This window comes from Colias croceus, chromosome 15 (genome assembly GCF_905220415.1).
Source record: "Colias croceus chromosome 15, ilColCroc2.1".
NCBI classification, from domain to species: domain Eukaryota; kingdom Metazoa; phylum Arthropoda; class Insecta; order Lepidoptera; family Pieridae; genus Colias; species Colias croceus.
Genome location: NC_059551.1, coordinates 8478263 through 8492479, shown reverse-complemented (window position 1 = coordinate 8492479; position 14217 = coordinate 8478263). Strand labels below are relative to the sequence as shown.

The 14217-nt window shown below is 32.1% G+C and overlaps 1 protein-coding gene across 2 annotated transcripts in view; it reads right to left on the bottom strand.

The window, feature by feature from the left end:
- Positions 1-14217, bottom strand: part of LOC123698255 (neuropeptide CCHamide-1 receptor-like) — a 159637-nt gene that overhangs the window by 71534 nt on the left and 73886 nt on the right. For both annotated transcript variants that reach the window (XM_045644834.1, XM_045644835.1), the window contains exon 3: positions 11899-12125. In XM_045644834.1, the coding sequence (XP_045500790.1) occupies positions 11899-12125 (227 nt within the window). The remainder of the gene's footprint in view (positions 1-11898; positions 12126-14217) is intronic.

The window sequence follows — 14217 nt, the reverse complement described above, 5'->3', positions numbered from 1 at the left end:
TTCGACATAGATCCCCACGAGTTCAGTTCTTCATTTTTGCACTCGAAAAACTGTGGACAACCCACGAGCAGTGCCTCCATTGGTAGCAGTTACAATCAAGGGGTAACTAAGGTAAGCTAGCCATATTAGGGATGTTGGAACAACCGACCATATTCAGGGCAACTTTCTTTGTCCAGTTTAACGTTTAGGCAGTCGTAGCATTCCTACGGAACAAAAATGGGATCAGATCTGCACCCTTAATGCAGTTAATCGAAAGGAGATACCTTCAGACGACGATAGTATTCAGAACGCACCATATTCCTGAACATAATAATGCATATTAATCTGTTGCCATTGTCCTGCAGCAGAATTCCTTAGCGATAATTTGTTCTCGTTAGAGCGAGCGAGGGTTGTAACGATAATATGAGAAATCCTAGTCAGTTCGAGGCCTAAACGACGTGTAAGAGTACTGCTATTTCAGTAGTAGTAGCACCGAGAAGGGCGAAGGTATTCTGGAAAGCAGAACTGAAGGCCCGGTCAGCAGCACCATTCACCTAATAGACAGTGTTTAGTGCTGCACCACTAGAATCTGACTCTGAAGGTATACAGAAATGTATACATTTTCCAAATATCAAATGTTATAGTCGGAAGAAAAATCCTATTTGCCTCCGTCTACCCAAAAGACATACGGAGTAGCTAGTAGAAGTTGGTTGAATTAGAATAAGTATAATTAAAAACCTTTGTTACTTACTGGATAAATTTGGCTCATTTCCTATCTGACGTTCATATAGCTGTTGATGGCCTAGATGTTATGCACAAACACTTTCATTATAAATAAGTCACGTTATGTAGTCCCGAGACTTTTGGTATATAAGTTCTGATGTAAACCATAACTATACCTTAAAATTAATTTGATTAAAACTTAACGTACTTAGCTGTAGTAATTGCAGGTTTGGGACACAGATAAGCTCTTATCATTTTAGTCTCTAACTTCTTGAGTTCATTATATGTTTCCAGTACAGAGTTTAAAACCTATCAGTTTTAAATAAATAATTCATGCATTGCACTGAAAGTACCAGCCATGTTTATATTATGATCGGTGGCGTTGGCTCTAAACATTAATAGACACCGCACGCTTTGGTTGGATGTTACATATTATCTGTATTATAATTTAAACCGCTTACCTGGTTTATTTTATTACCTTATCCAAGGGATGACCTTTTAATTTATTTGACCCTAAAAGTAAAGACCAAGGTCTCTACTTGTCCGCTAGTAGCAGGTTGGGTTAGAACTGTGTGAGTTGAGACAGCTGGTAAATCTATGTTATGAGGATTCAATGGTGCTTCTACAGAAGTCTAATTGAATAAATAAAGGTTTGAGTTTGAGGTATTCTTGCCTCGTCGGTGATGAGCTGTTGCTTAATTTTGTAAGTAACATCTAAATGCGTAATTAAAAGTCGTTACTTGCTCTTTCGCAGATTTACGCTAAAGATAGTGGAAATTGTAGTAACTTTAACTTTTCAAGCCCAAAAGGTTAACTAAGGTACGCTTGAACCAATCTCATAAGTTCTAATACTTTTAATCATTATGATTTACTTTTTGGTTCTTATTTGATTAACTTTTTATTGTTAATATAAATAATATAAAAATTTAAAAATTTGTGTGATTTATTGGTATACTATCTGCACACCTTACTCTTTCAAATAAAGAAATAAGTAATTACTTATGTACCTATTCAAATTCACATTGGCGTCCATATATTGTACACCAGGTGGGTAACAAACAGGTCTCAATAAGTAAGCTTCAAATTACGGTCAAGTGTTTAATAGCTGTGTTTTACCTGAAATAAAACACATATTAAATACTTACCTATATTTGAAGCTTACACTTAACGTCCACCTGTTGAGTATTTCGACTCAATGAAGAAGATCTAGCGCCTGCACATTATCGTGCGCCGGCCGCGCCACCTGGTGAGAGGTGTGCCGTGTGCGAGAGAGATAGCATATATACAACGAGAAAGAGAGGGAAAATAGGCGGAAAAAGCTAGGTACCTTCTCAATAAGTAAGCTTCAAATATAGGTAAGTATTTAATATGTGTTTTATTTCAGGTAAAACACAGCTATTATTGGGAATTATATAAATTCTATATCGTAGTATTATATTATCCGTGTTCATAGGTATATTTTAAGCGTAGAAATGAAAGTGACTTTTACAATTCGTATGATTTTTTGTATATAAATTATGAATAAAAAACACGTTATAACGCCTCTATAACAATGTGGATAAGGTATGACGAATAAGATTTTTAATGCGAAACGTTAAATTATTTCAACAGTTTTTGCTAATTCGCTGCCAGGGCAGGAACATACGAGGGAAATAAAATTCGTAATATGATCTTTTGTATTTAAATTATGAATAAAAAACACGTTTAGAGGCGGTAGCCTCTAACAATATTTCCTCTTCTTTTATATTTACTTTCGAACCTAACGTAATAATGGCAAACATTATCTGAGTTTTATTAAAGTAATAATAAACATTATTATTACTTTAATAAAGCATAGATAAAATTAATATTTTATATTATAACACGTAAGCAGTGTTCTTAAAAAATAGCAACATAAAATATGAAATTTCCCATACAACATAATCGAGCGTCATTTTACTTTGATATAAGACTTTATCTCATATGAAACTGTCAACAACATGAGCAATAAACCTGAGAATCAGGTAAAAAATTATCTATTCCCGCTGAACAACTTATTTTACGAGCGTTTTCAATAAAAAATAAATTGTTATTTCTTTTTTTTGATTAACTTGAATTGAAATTAGGGCTAAGTTTGTCCGATGGTCGAAATACAATGTTTTTAATGCAAAATTTGTTAAAAATATAGTTATAACCTGTGAGTCCATTTTCGTAACGGCCGCTAATAGTTCTGTAAAATTAACCAATATTAAAGTTTCAAAAATAACTTGTAGGAGACTATCTAAAAGTCACGTAGTCTGAAAGCTTTGAGTGGAAATTTTAGTTTAACTCTTAATGATCAGTATTAAGTCATTTAGACAGAATTGTACAACCCTATTAGGGATAATTAGGATTTTGCAAGGATTATATTCATAAAAACACGAACATTATCACTGGATAATGTCTGTCGCAAGTCGACTAAAGAAATTAGACTTACACTTGATCGAGGACACAGAAAAATTATTCGTTTGAGTTAATTTCTCTTTTTGCACATCGTCGGTCCTTTGAACTTTTTCACACATAGGTACGAGTTCAAGCTACTGACAACGCATAGGGATCATTCTATTTTTTTTGAAATTTTAGGCTATTTTATTTTCGATAATTTTTAAAAATACCTACATCATAATCCTTTAAAATTATAACCTACCTATAAACCAATAACCAGTCTTACATAGTACGTAAAAAGATGAAAAGTTTATTAACACGTAGGTACTTTCCCATAACATTATTTTCATAACTTTTACTATGAAAGATAACACGGAACGCATATTTTGCATTCTTTAACAAAAACCCTCGGGCGATCATGTTTTCAATATTTGGATATTCAAAACCTTTGTAAACGACATGTCCTTTGATATCAACGTTGTATAAATGGAACAAAGAAAAACAAGCTATCATGCGAATCAGAGTACAATATAATCCAAAATAATAAATTGACAAGATAATATTTTTATGTATGTTAAAATAATTTATGTGTTATAGGAGATTATTTTTTATGGGAGGTGTTATTGATTAGTTTTATGAGTGCTAATAAATAAAATTGCTATAATTCTGGACAAACACTCGTGTATTTTTAACAGTCTAATACGATAATCTGAAAATTATAAACAGAACTATTATCTCTAAACTTCCTTAGGATATTACACGAAATAATATTTATAAAATGCAATGTATTTTGAAGTAACTGCCATTTGAAAATTAGTATTCCTGAAGCCGAAAGAAGAAGCGTTAGTCTGATAAATAATTATTAAAAAAAATTATTAAATTGTAGCAAAGAAGATTCACAACTATAAATTTTCAAGGATGAAAAGAATTAAATAATTCCCATATAATTGGCTATGTGCAACTTCACATGCGACAGTTAACCATTTTCAAAAGTTAACATCACACGAGTTCTGCCCCTATTAATGTTCGTAACTTTCTCATTGCATCCGTACTGTAACTCAATTTTATCAGAACTAAGGAAATGTTTCTTTACTATCATTTGCCACCATTAAACATTTATGGCCAGTAGTTTCTGAAGACTTTAGACTTTAGTCTCTTAATAATAGTTAACACGTATGTATATTCCAAACGGATGGAAAACATCGTGAGGAAACCGACATGTCGAAGAATCAAAAGTTCGATGGCGTGTGACATCTTACAACCCGCACTTGGTCACTTTGGTGGATTACTTTTACCTGTACCAAGGAGGCCCGTATCCCAGCAGTGGGAACGTATATGGGCTGATGATGATGATGATGATATTACAAACGTAGGCCTATGTCTACCAGTGAACAATTATAGGCTGATAATAATGATGACGATACTTTATTCATGCTTCAAAGATCATCATCGTATAATCTACGTTGTAAAAATTAGCTTAACGTAAGTAGGAATCATACCACTCATTATAATTCCAAGGCCATATCAAGCTCCCCATTAATTTTCAATTTTACATAATCACGTAAACATTATTTAATCTTAAAATATGTATTCGCTCAGAGGTATAGAAATGTATTAATAAGCGAGAATATCAAATAACAAGCTAAAATTTCGTGCATCATTTTACTCTGATGGCGCCGTCCGCGCGTCAGTTTATTGAAATTCTACCGCAACATAATTATTATATTAAATATATATTATCAATTTATTCGAGCGTTTATAAATTTCACAGTTCAGTGCCATTCGGGAGACCTGTTATAGCTTTTAAGTGTTTCGGTCAATCGTGGAAAATTTTGTGTTTTTACTTCCTCTGAATATTTAAATTATATTATATTAATTTTCAAAGAGTGAACTCTTTGACTATAAACATAGGTATAAAACTTGGATCATCAAAATGAAGGTCTTTGTTGTCTGGTGTGATGTGGGGTAGATCACAGGGGGTAGATGCAATTTCACTGACCGTTACAGACAAATATGTAGGCAATTTGTGTCAGATGATTCGTTTGTTTCTACTAGATTGAGATGTTTAATTTGGCTCGGGACAAATTATTATTGTCGATTAGTGTAGAAGTTGCAAGCTAGTCTGTGCATATCAAACTAGATTAAATCATCTAACCGCGTAAAGTTGCTCGGTCCTTATCCCTTAAGAAGAAATACGTAACGTGCTTGTATTGATTCTACCAAGTAACTATTCTGGGCTCTTTGTATTAAATAATAATGAGCCATGAGCAATATATCAAATTTCCATAGTTTCAGCCTCTCTTTGACGTTGCAATCAATCACGTGTCCTTTTGTTGTTCAATATCATAATATTATATACAACAAGACGTGAGAGGAAAAACACGGAAACAATAAGAGTTCATATAAATCTATGCTTGGTATCAAAATTGTTTATGTATATAGAAGTATATAAAATACCATGTTTATAGTCTATAACATGTTTTGTAGGTAAGTAATAGTCAAGATTTATTCTCTAAAAGTTATGAACAAGTACTCTTAGAAAGAAAATAATCATGCTGACAGGACTTGAATAAAAATTAACATTTATACGAAATTTCCAGTTACCTAAATATGTCCATACTGCAAAGAAATACACCCACTAAAAGTCATCGTAAATAAATTGAACTGTGCATCGAATTTATAATACTTATATCATTGCTTTTTATCGACTGTACGTGGGATGCTGTATCCAGGAACATTTGTGTTTCAATACGGTACGATGTTGGATTCCCGCCAAATCTCAGTTAACTGAAGTAACGGAAAGTTTAACGGGTTTGTAGCCAAATGGTAGGACTCATTAACTGAGATGGAACCATTTGGGCTGCTGATTTAAGGCTTGTTTTATAGCTGTCACCACTTGGAGTTTATAGGATTGAAGAGGTAAGTTACGTTTGACATGCTATGCATGCAGATATTATAGAACTGATTTTGATAATTGGCAGTGCTGTTGCTTCCGCACCAGAATAACAAAAAAAGCTATAAAAATTCGTACTATTGCCCATGACTTGACCGACACTGAAACCGCGTGCTAAAATTTAATCCTGTCCTCGTAATATTATACGAATGCGAATGTTTATGAGGACGGATCTAATATATAAAAATCAATGCCACTTTTCGTTGTAATTCCATAACTCGAGAACGGCTGAACCGATTTCGATAATTCTTTTTTTATTATATTCCTTGAAGTACGAGGATGGTTCTTATGTAGAGAAAACGTTAATATGTACCACGGGCGAAGCCGGGGCGGACCGCTAGTATATGTATATTTGTTAATCTTTCTCCAAACATTCTACAGATTTTTGATAATACTTGCAGTAATGCAGCTTATGTATCAGCATCAGAATAATAAAAGCTACAGAAATATTACCCGTGGCTTCATCCGCAGGTAAAACCGCGCGACTCAGTTAGTAATACGATATTTAGAGAAATTCAATTGTGATTATAATTTGTGGTAGAATTCATTTATGAAATCGAAGTTGAGTTTAAATATTTATCATGTTTATATTGACAGACCAAACAAAGTTAACGTTACATATTGGAATATAAATATCGTATATTTTCATTCAAAGCCAATGCATATTGCTTATTTTGTATGCATTTGAAGAAATGTGTGCATATCAGATTACCGTTGGGAAAATTTATTACAAGGATACGTTATCATTTCATGCATTTATAAAATGTACACAGGAACGTTCATAATCACACGAGCATGCAGGAAACCTTGTTTTTATAGTCTTTGCCTCTTTAGACAGACGGTTGCTCTTTATAAAATGTATACTGTAAGGAAGTAATTTTAATAAAAAGTATTAAATAAAAATAACTACGTTAAAAACAACGGACTTCAAAAATGGAAAAGTAAAAAATAAAAAGAATTGATATTATTAATTAAGTACTACATATTATTTAAATTTTAAATGTGCTCTATGTCATGATATCTAATGTTTGATCGCTATCCAATTTACATACGTGTATACAAAATTTCAACTCAATCGGTTACCGGGAAGTGAATCAAAATTACTTGCTAGATTTCAATTAAGTCATCGAGATCAGATAAAAATGCTCATAAAATAAAAACTACTGGGCCTATCCGAATAAAATTTTTATGGGACTAATTCGACAACATTCTGCATCAAACAAAAAATCAAATCAAACAAAGAATCACGTAAATCGGTTCAGAAACCTCGGAGTAATCGGTGTAAGTATATACATAAAAAAACATACCGGCTGAATTGATAACCTCCTCCTTTTTTTGAAGTCGGTTAATAAAAAGTACGCCGTTCAGTAACACTATGTTAATTTGTGTTAATTGTTAAATATTTTGACAATTGACGTACAAAAGCCTATATGCCATTCGTTTAATTAATTTTGTTGTTATTATATGGTTCGATCAACAAGTAACCGCAAAATTCGTTTATTATTTTAACGTTTAACCACTATTCAATAGCAGTGGCAATAGGAGTATATAAAGTTTAATATTTGGTCAAAGAGTTCATTCCCTTATAGTATTGTAATACAATGAAATTCTTTTTTGTTAATATCAGTGCTTTTAGGAGTTCCATGAACTATTTTTAATCAACATTCCCAAAGCGACGGTTCTCTATTCGTAGTGTTTTTATTAAACAACATGTTTCAGGGAAATCTATTGCGTATAAAATTGCGAAACGCGATCAAAAGCTAATCAATACAATACAGGCTTAAAATCCGTGCTTGTTGAATTCAAAAGGGTCTTACAGCCAAAGCAATGGTGTGCATAAACTTCAAAACTGGTTGAGAATGGTGTAATAAAATTCATTTACCATAAAGCTGAAGGAAAAACGGTCGTGTCGTGTAAGATCGCATTCCGATTTCGTAGTTTCCACTCTATTTTATGGTGAAACATAATCCCTATGGGGCGATCACCCTTATACGCTTATACGGATGTGGAGTTATTTTTCCTATGAAGGTTCTATTACGCTTGGTGAATTTCCCTTATGGGAGGAAAAGGAGCAGATGTAAGGAATACCGATCTAATAGATAAAGTGGTACCAATTAAATATTAAAAGTCGATGTTATTCCGTTCTTCTTTAAGGAAAAGGTTCAAGTTTAACAAACCGTTTGACAAAATTTTTATACATTGTGAAATTTTATGGAGAATGTTTTGTTTATCATTTGTTTTTTCTTTCCTTCGTTCTTTCTCATTAAAGACATCGATATTTTCGTTTTGCAATAAGGATTGTTGAAACCATGTACTGAAGTAAGTTTGTACATTATCTTTAGTTAGTTGAACACTACAGTTCACAGTCCCATGGTCGATTTCACGGGCGCCTAACCCGAAATTTAATAAAGGAAGAGTTGCATGAAATTGTGGCCGGTGCAATTTATGTCCTATCCCATACATTGATCCCGCTGTTAAATCATGCCGTCGTTGTGAGTGATAAATCGCATATTGTTCAAGCCAGTCAAGTGTACCATGGTTTATACTTGCAAATTGTATGGAGGCGTACCTGTCGCTTCTTTTTATATGTTCCTTATTATCCTATCCTTAGAATTTCAGTATATGCATGGTTCTTTTTTCATTTGGTTTACCATGTTTGTTAGAGAGATTTCATCTTCATAATTTACTCTAAGGATCGAAGAAATAAAATTACAGGGTGTTTTTTCAACAGATTCCAGTCGGTTCAATACCCAAGTGTGGTAACCAAATTTTCGGAAATATTTGCGATACACGTCTCATGATATATTATTTCTTTTATTTTGAGGTTTTTTATTTATTGAAGTGAAAACTTCTTTAGCGGCGTTGAGCACTTTTTCTGTAATGGGTATAAAATCTTAAACTCGTGTCAGGACACGTGACCTGATCGAAAAAGCGTAAGACGGATGGAGAGAACTCAACGTTACAAGTTTTCACTTCTGCCGGCACTCCCGGAGTGCAACCCGTTTTTTTTTAAGAATTGTAAAGGCTATAAAATTTACAGTTAAAAATAATTGACGTTAACATCAATAAAATTGCTATTGCTGTTTTTAAGAACTAGTAAAATATTTAGTACCTAGTTAATAACAACAGTCATTAAATAAACAAGGCTTCAAGGATAATCCACTTTCAATACTACGATTAATCTATCTCTAGTAATATAAATTAGAAAGCGTGTATAGCTGTTTAAGTAAAAACAAAGTATAAATGCAAAGGAAAAGTCGTTTTTCAGGCTCTTTATCATATTTACTTTTTTACCAAAAAGAATTTACTGCAAAATAAATTGTATATAATAACATTGATAGAAAAGTAAGTTCATATTATTTTCTTTACTTTGATATTACGTGAATTAAAGTAATGTAATTAAATTAAAAGGACAGTTCTTTGGCATATTATGATAATATATACGTACGGTTACTTACATATTTTGTAAAATTAAATTGTAATACTGAAATGATTAAAAGAGCAACTATGGAGTTTCTTGCCGATTCTTCTCTGTAGGGACACACATGTACAATTCGCTGATCGAGCTTTTTGTATATGTGTGCGTCCACATTGTTTCCCCGACGCTTTTTAGATTTATTAGAATTTAAAGTCAGTAGTGCATAACGGCTAGCATAAATAACACTTATGTATTGTGAAGAGTAATAAATTCATTGAAGGAAAGGTTTTATTAATTGGGCAACCTCGGGGGCAAAGGCACTACTCAACATTCTCCATAGATACTGCTTTCCGAATCGGTGGTAAAGGTTAAAAATATGTATTGACGTTTCAAAAGTGCTTCTCGAAGAAGTCTAATTGAATAAATAAATGTTTGTGTTTGTGTTTAATGTAATGAATAAATCGCGCTCATAATCCCTTATTTTTCAAACGTTATGTGCTTATACTGATTAATTAGTTACCCAGAGTTATTAAAATCGTCTCTAATTAACTTTCATTATGTACTTGTAATGTATAAACAAATATATGAAAAACAATGTTTTTTTTATTTTTATTATAAACTAGAGGTCCGCCCCGGCTTCGCCCGTGGTACATATTTCGCAATAAAAGGTAGCCTATGTCCTTTCTCGGGTATCAAAATATCTCTATACCAAATTTCATGCAAATTGGTTAAGTAGTTAAGGCGTGATTGAGTAACAGACAGACAGACAGACAGACAGAGTTACTTTCGCATTTATAATATTAGTATGGATTTCTGCGATTGTTTATATAATAAAATACAATGAGTATTTACAGTGAAGAAGAATAATCATTTTTTTGCTTAATATGTACCTCATAATATTATAAATACGTATGAGAGAGTAAAGTCCAAAGTCCAACAAAACATTCAAATCAACTTGTTCCAGGCTTTTGAGTAGGTACTTCAATAGAAATAAAGAGAGCACGTGCATTGCCTCATTTCGTTTGGCGCAGAATCAAACAGTTTGCTTTGATATTATTTGTAAATAGAGGACGGTATTTAATAAATAAAGTGAAGTCCCGTGTAATGGGGCACCTGCATTATTCATACATCAGTTTCACTGATCGATTTTCTTTAGCCTTCTGTGTTCTGCCAGACCGAGACATTTTTTTCTTCGTTTCTACCGGGAATGGAACCCAGGACCCCTCGGTTCTACGCACGCGCATCAACCACTGTACTAAGGAGGCGGTATGTAATAAATAGGTTTGCGGAAATGGAGTGACCATTTCGACAGACTGAAGTCACGTTTCGCAAACTGCTAATTAGTTTATCTAGCAATCAATTATTGGATAAAGTTTCGGATGATTTACATTTTCCGCTCTGCCGTTTGTCCTTTAGTGATTAGAATTGTAGCTTAGAATTATTGTAGTATCAATTTGAGTAAATTGTTGCATTTAAGAGTAGGTACAACATCGAAATAGAGTGATAAAACTAGACATTTGTTACAGGTATATTCGCTTGAAATTTGGATAGCTTAGGGCCGATTTTTCAATCCTTTGTTAAAATTTATCCGTCCAATAAAGTATTACTCAAATATTTTAAAATGTAACCTGTAACCTGTCAAATACGGACAATTGGAATACATTTTTGAAATGGTAGTTTAAAACGTTATTCGATGAATAAGTTTTAACCAAGGATTGAAAAATCAGCCCTTAGTATAGTATTTATTTTATTAGAGGAATCATAATTGGTTGAAATCTGGCTAATTTTGTATTTTTTTTCAGACAAGTGAAAACTTTCTTTGCTTCAAAGTAGCGAATAATTCCCAGTGGATGACTACAGCTGACTGCACGCAAGAAGTTGGGCCATTAGGAAAAATTTCTTAAATTATATAGCATGAGTAATTTTTATTATGTTTTGTCATTTAAGTAATTAGTTCATTTTACAGTATTTATATGTAAATGTATTAATTTTAACCCGACTGGTCTTGAGAAAAGTCTTATATTGCGTTAGAAACAGTATAAATATTTAATAGCGTGTAGGAGGAAAAGGTAAACAGGAATCTTTTATTCATTCATTTTTTTGCAAAGATCTTTTATTTAATTCGTATGTAAATAAATAACTATGACATAGTGACGTTGATAAACCTTGCTATTATATAATTAATATACGTTGCATAGTTCAATGAAGTAATTGCACGCAAAAACTTTCAGATATTAACCTGTGGAATTAAAAAACTTATACTTCACCACACCAACATAAAAAGCCTGTAAAATAACACTAGTTATAACATACAATGAACCATCGTTCACGGTTCATAATTGTTGTATTGTATGTTATAATGATCCAAATAATCAATTTTAACTTTGAACTTTGAATAATTCTTTAGCTTTAAAACCCTTACCAGTAGCATGCAGTTTTCTCAGCGGGTCCACGATCGCAAAGTACCGGTCAGCGGACAGCGCGGTCAGCGTGAACACGGACACGCCAATGCTGATATCTTTCGCAGCTTCAGACAGTCGACACACTGTGACGCCCCACGGCCACGACTCGAGGGTGTAGACCACGGAGGTAAAGGGAACGCAGGATATGATGACCAGGAGATCAGCCAGCGCGAGAGATAGGATGTACCTGTAATGGTGATAAATATTTTCCAATATTATTGATTTAATTTTTATGAGCTTTTTAAAGTTGATAATTGGTTGCCACTATTGAGAATCTAAGATGAATAAAATATTTGCAAAGGATTTTTAGATATTTGTATAACTATGCATAATCTAAATTCTAAAATCTATTGAAATATTTTTTGCTTAATGAAATCAATTGTTGAAGTTAATTGATGTCGTTTATATCTGATGAATTAATTGAAATAAAAATTAAAGAGTAAAACGTTAAACAAAAAATTTAATAAACATGATAGCCTTTGTTTTGCCTTGTTATTTTCTTCTAAAAAAAGTACGATTAATTTTATTTTCTTTATAAAAATATATCATATTATTGCAACGCAAATTAAATAGAAAAAAAGATACATTACGATTCTGTGATGTTTGTAAAGAGAATTTAGGAGCAATAAATCACATGGGATTTAGAAGATATATCGCGCAAATAAATCGTTTCTTTTCTTATTTCGTGAAAATCTATACATAATAAATGCGTGTGTCTGCTTGTTTCTTATATTTTGCAAGTAAACAAATTTTCTACACGTTGCTATGGTAACGAGAGCTTAAAAAGCGTATGTAAATATTACAATAATATTATTTCGTAAAGAAGAGGATAATGTTATTTTTTTCATTGAATTTATAAGTATTTATATTCTTTTTAAAACAAATTTTCAACACGAATGTTTCTCTAATAAACAAAACAACTACTTTTTTAATTGTATGTTTAAGTAGATTATTGTTTGCCATAGATGGATTTGGAATATATGGGTAGATAAATCGAACGTTGAAAAAAATATAAAAATACTAAAACTAGAAGACTATTATCAAAATAACAACTATTTAAAAATTTATATTATTTTATATTTTAATAGAATTAACTTATCTCTCATGGAAGTTCGAAAGTTATATAATCAAGGTCACGAGAATTAATAATTGACTTTATGGAAATTATTAACAGGAAGTCTTTAAAGTTATACATATACAAAAGTTGTTTAATCTGAGAATCGGCTTTGGATAAAAGGATTTTGTAAGCTGTTATATAGTTATGATAAGTTAATTTTCACGCCAAATCATTCAGATTTTTTGTCCACTTCAAAGATGTTGTAATTTTTATATCAGAACTCAATATTATGTTCTTTTAAATAAATGAGCATTTGACTATACCACATTATAACAAGGGACGCTAAGAGGTGGTTATGAATACGCTGTCAAGATAGTTTGAACATGTGTGTCACGTGTATGCTTCACGTGTTTACGAGATGTTTGTTTAGCTCACCGATGATCTAACTAACGTGTGTATCTTTAAATTTTTTTACACTCAATTCTCAAATTAATTATTTAATATGTATGCTATATTTTTATAAGATATTATGTAAACAACTAATTACATTGACAAATTTGTTTTCTTTCCGCTATGCTTTGATATCAAAGAAATACTATAATATAATATAAACTATGTAAATTGAATAAATCCCTATCTAATGACCGTTTATTATTGGCATGCAAAGAGAAAATTATCTTAATGCCCGAAAATTATACCGTTTCGGGGCGGAATAACTTCGTTCGGAAATTGCTTCATTTTGCAAAGAATCACAGTTTATTTTATCTTGCGTTATTTTTAGAACTTGGCTTTAAGATTATTTTCTTTGTATAAATGAAATTGCTAAAAGTGATTGTAAATCTTTATTACATAGTACCAACCTACCATTACATTTTATAGATTCTTAAAAAAATCTACTTAATATCCAACTATCTCTTCATATTATAAAAAAAAAACCTTCATTCACGTCTGTCGGTTTGATAGTCTGTCTATCACGAAAAACTCAAAAAACCACTGTACCAATTCTAATTATCTTTTCACCAAGGATACCGTGGTTATCGAAGAAAATGTGCATAATTTTAATAAGATTTAGACAACGCAAGAGAAACTGCGGGAGCAATAGGTACTACTAACATTAACAGGCACTTTCTAGGCGGGCGTGACTTACCACCTTAGATCTCGTCACCACTTTCCATCAGGTGGGATTGGGGTCAAACGTCCGCCTATCTATATATAAAAAAAT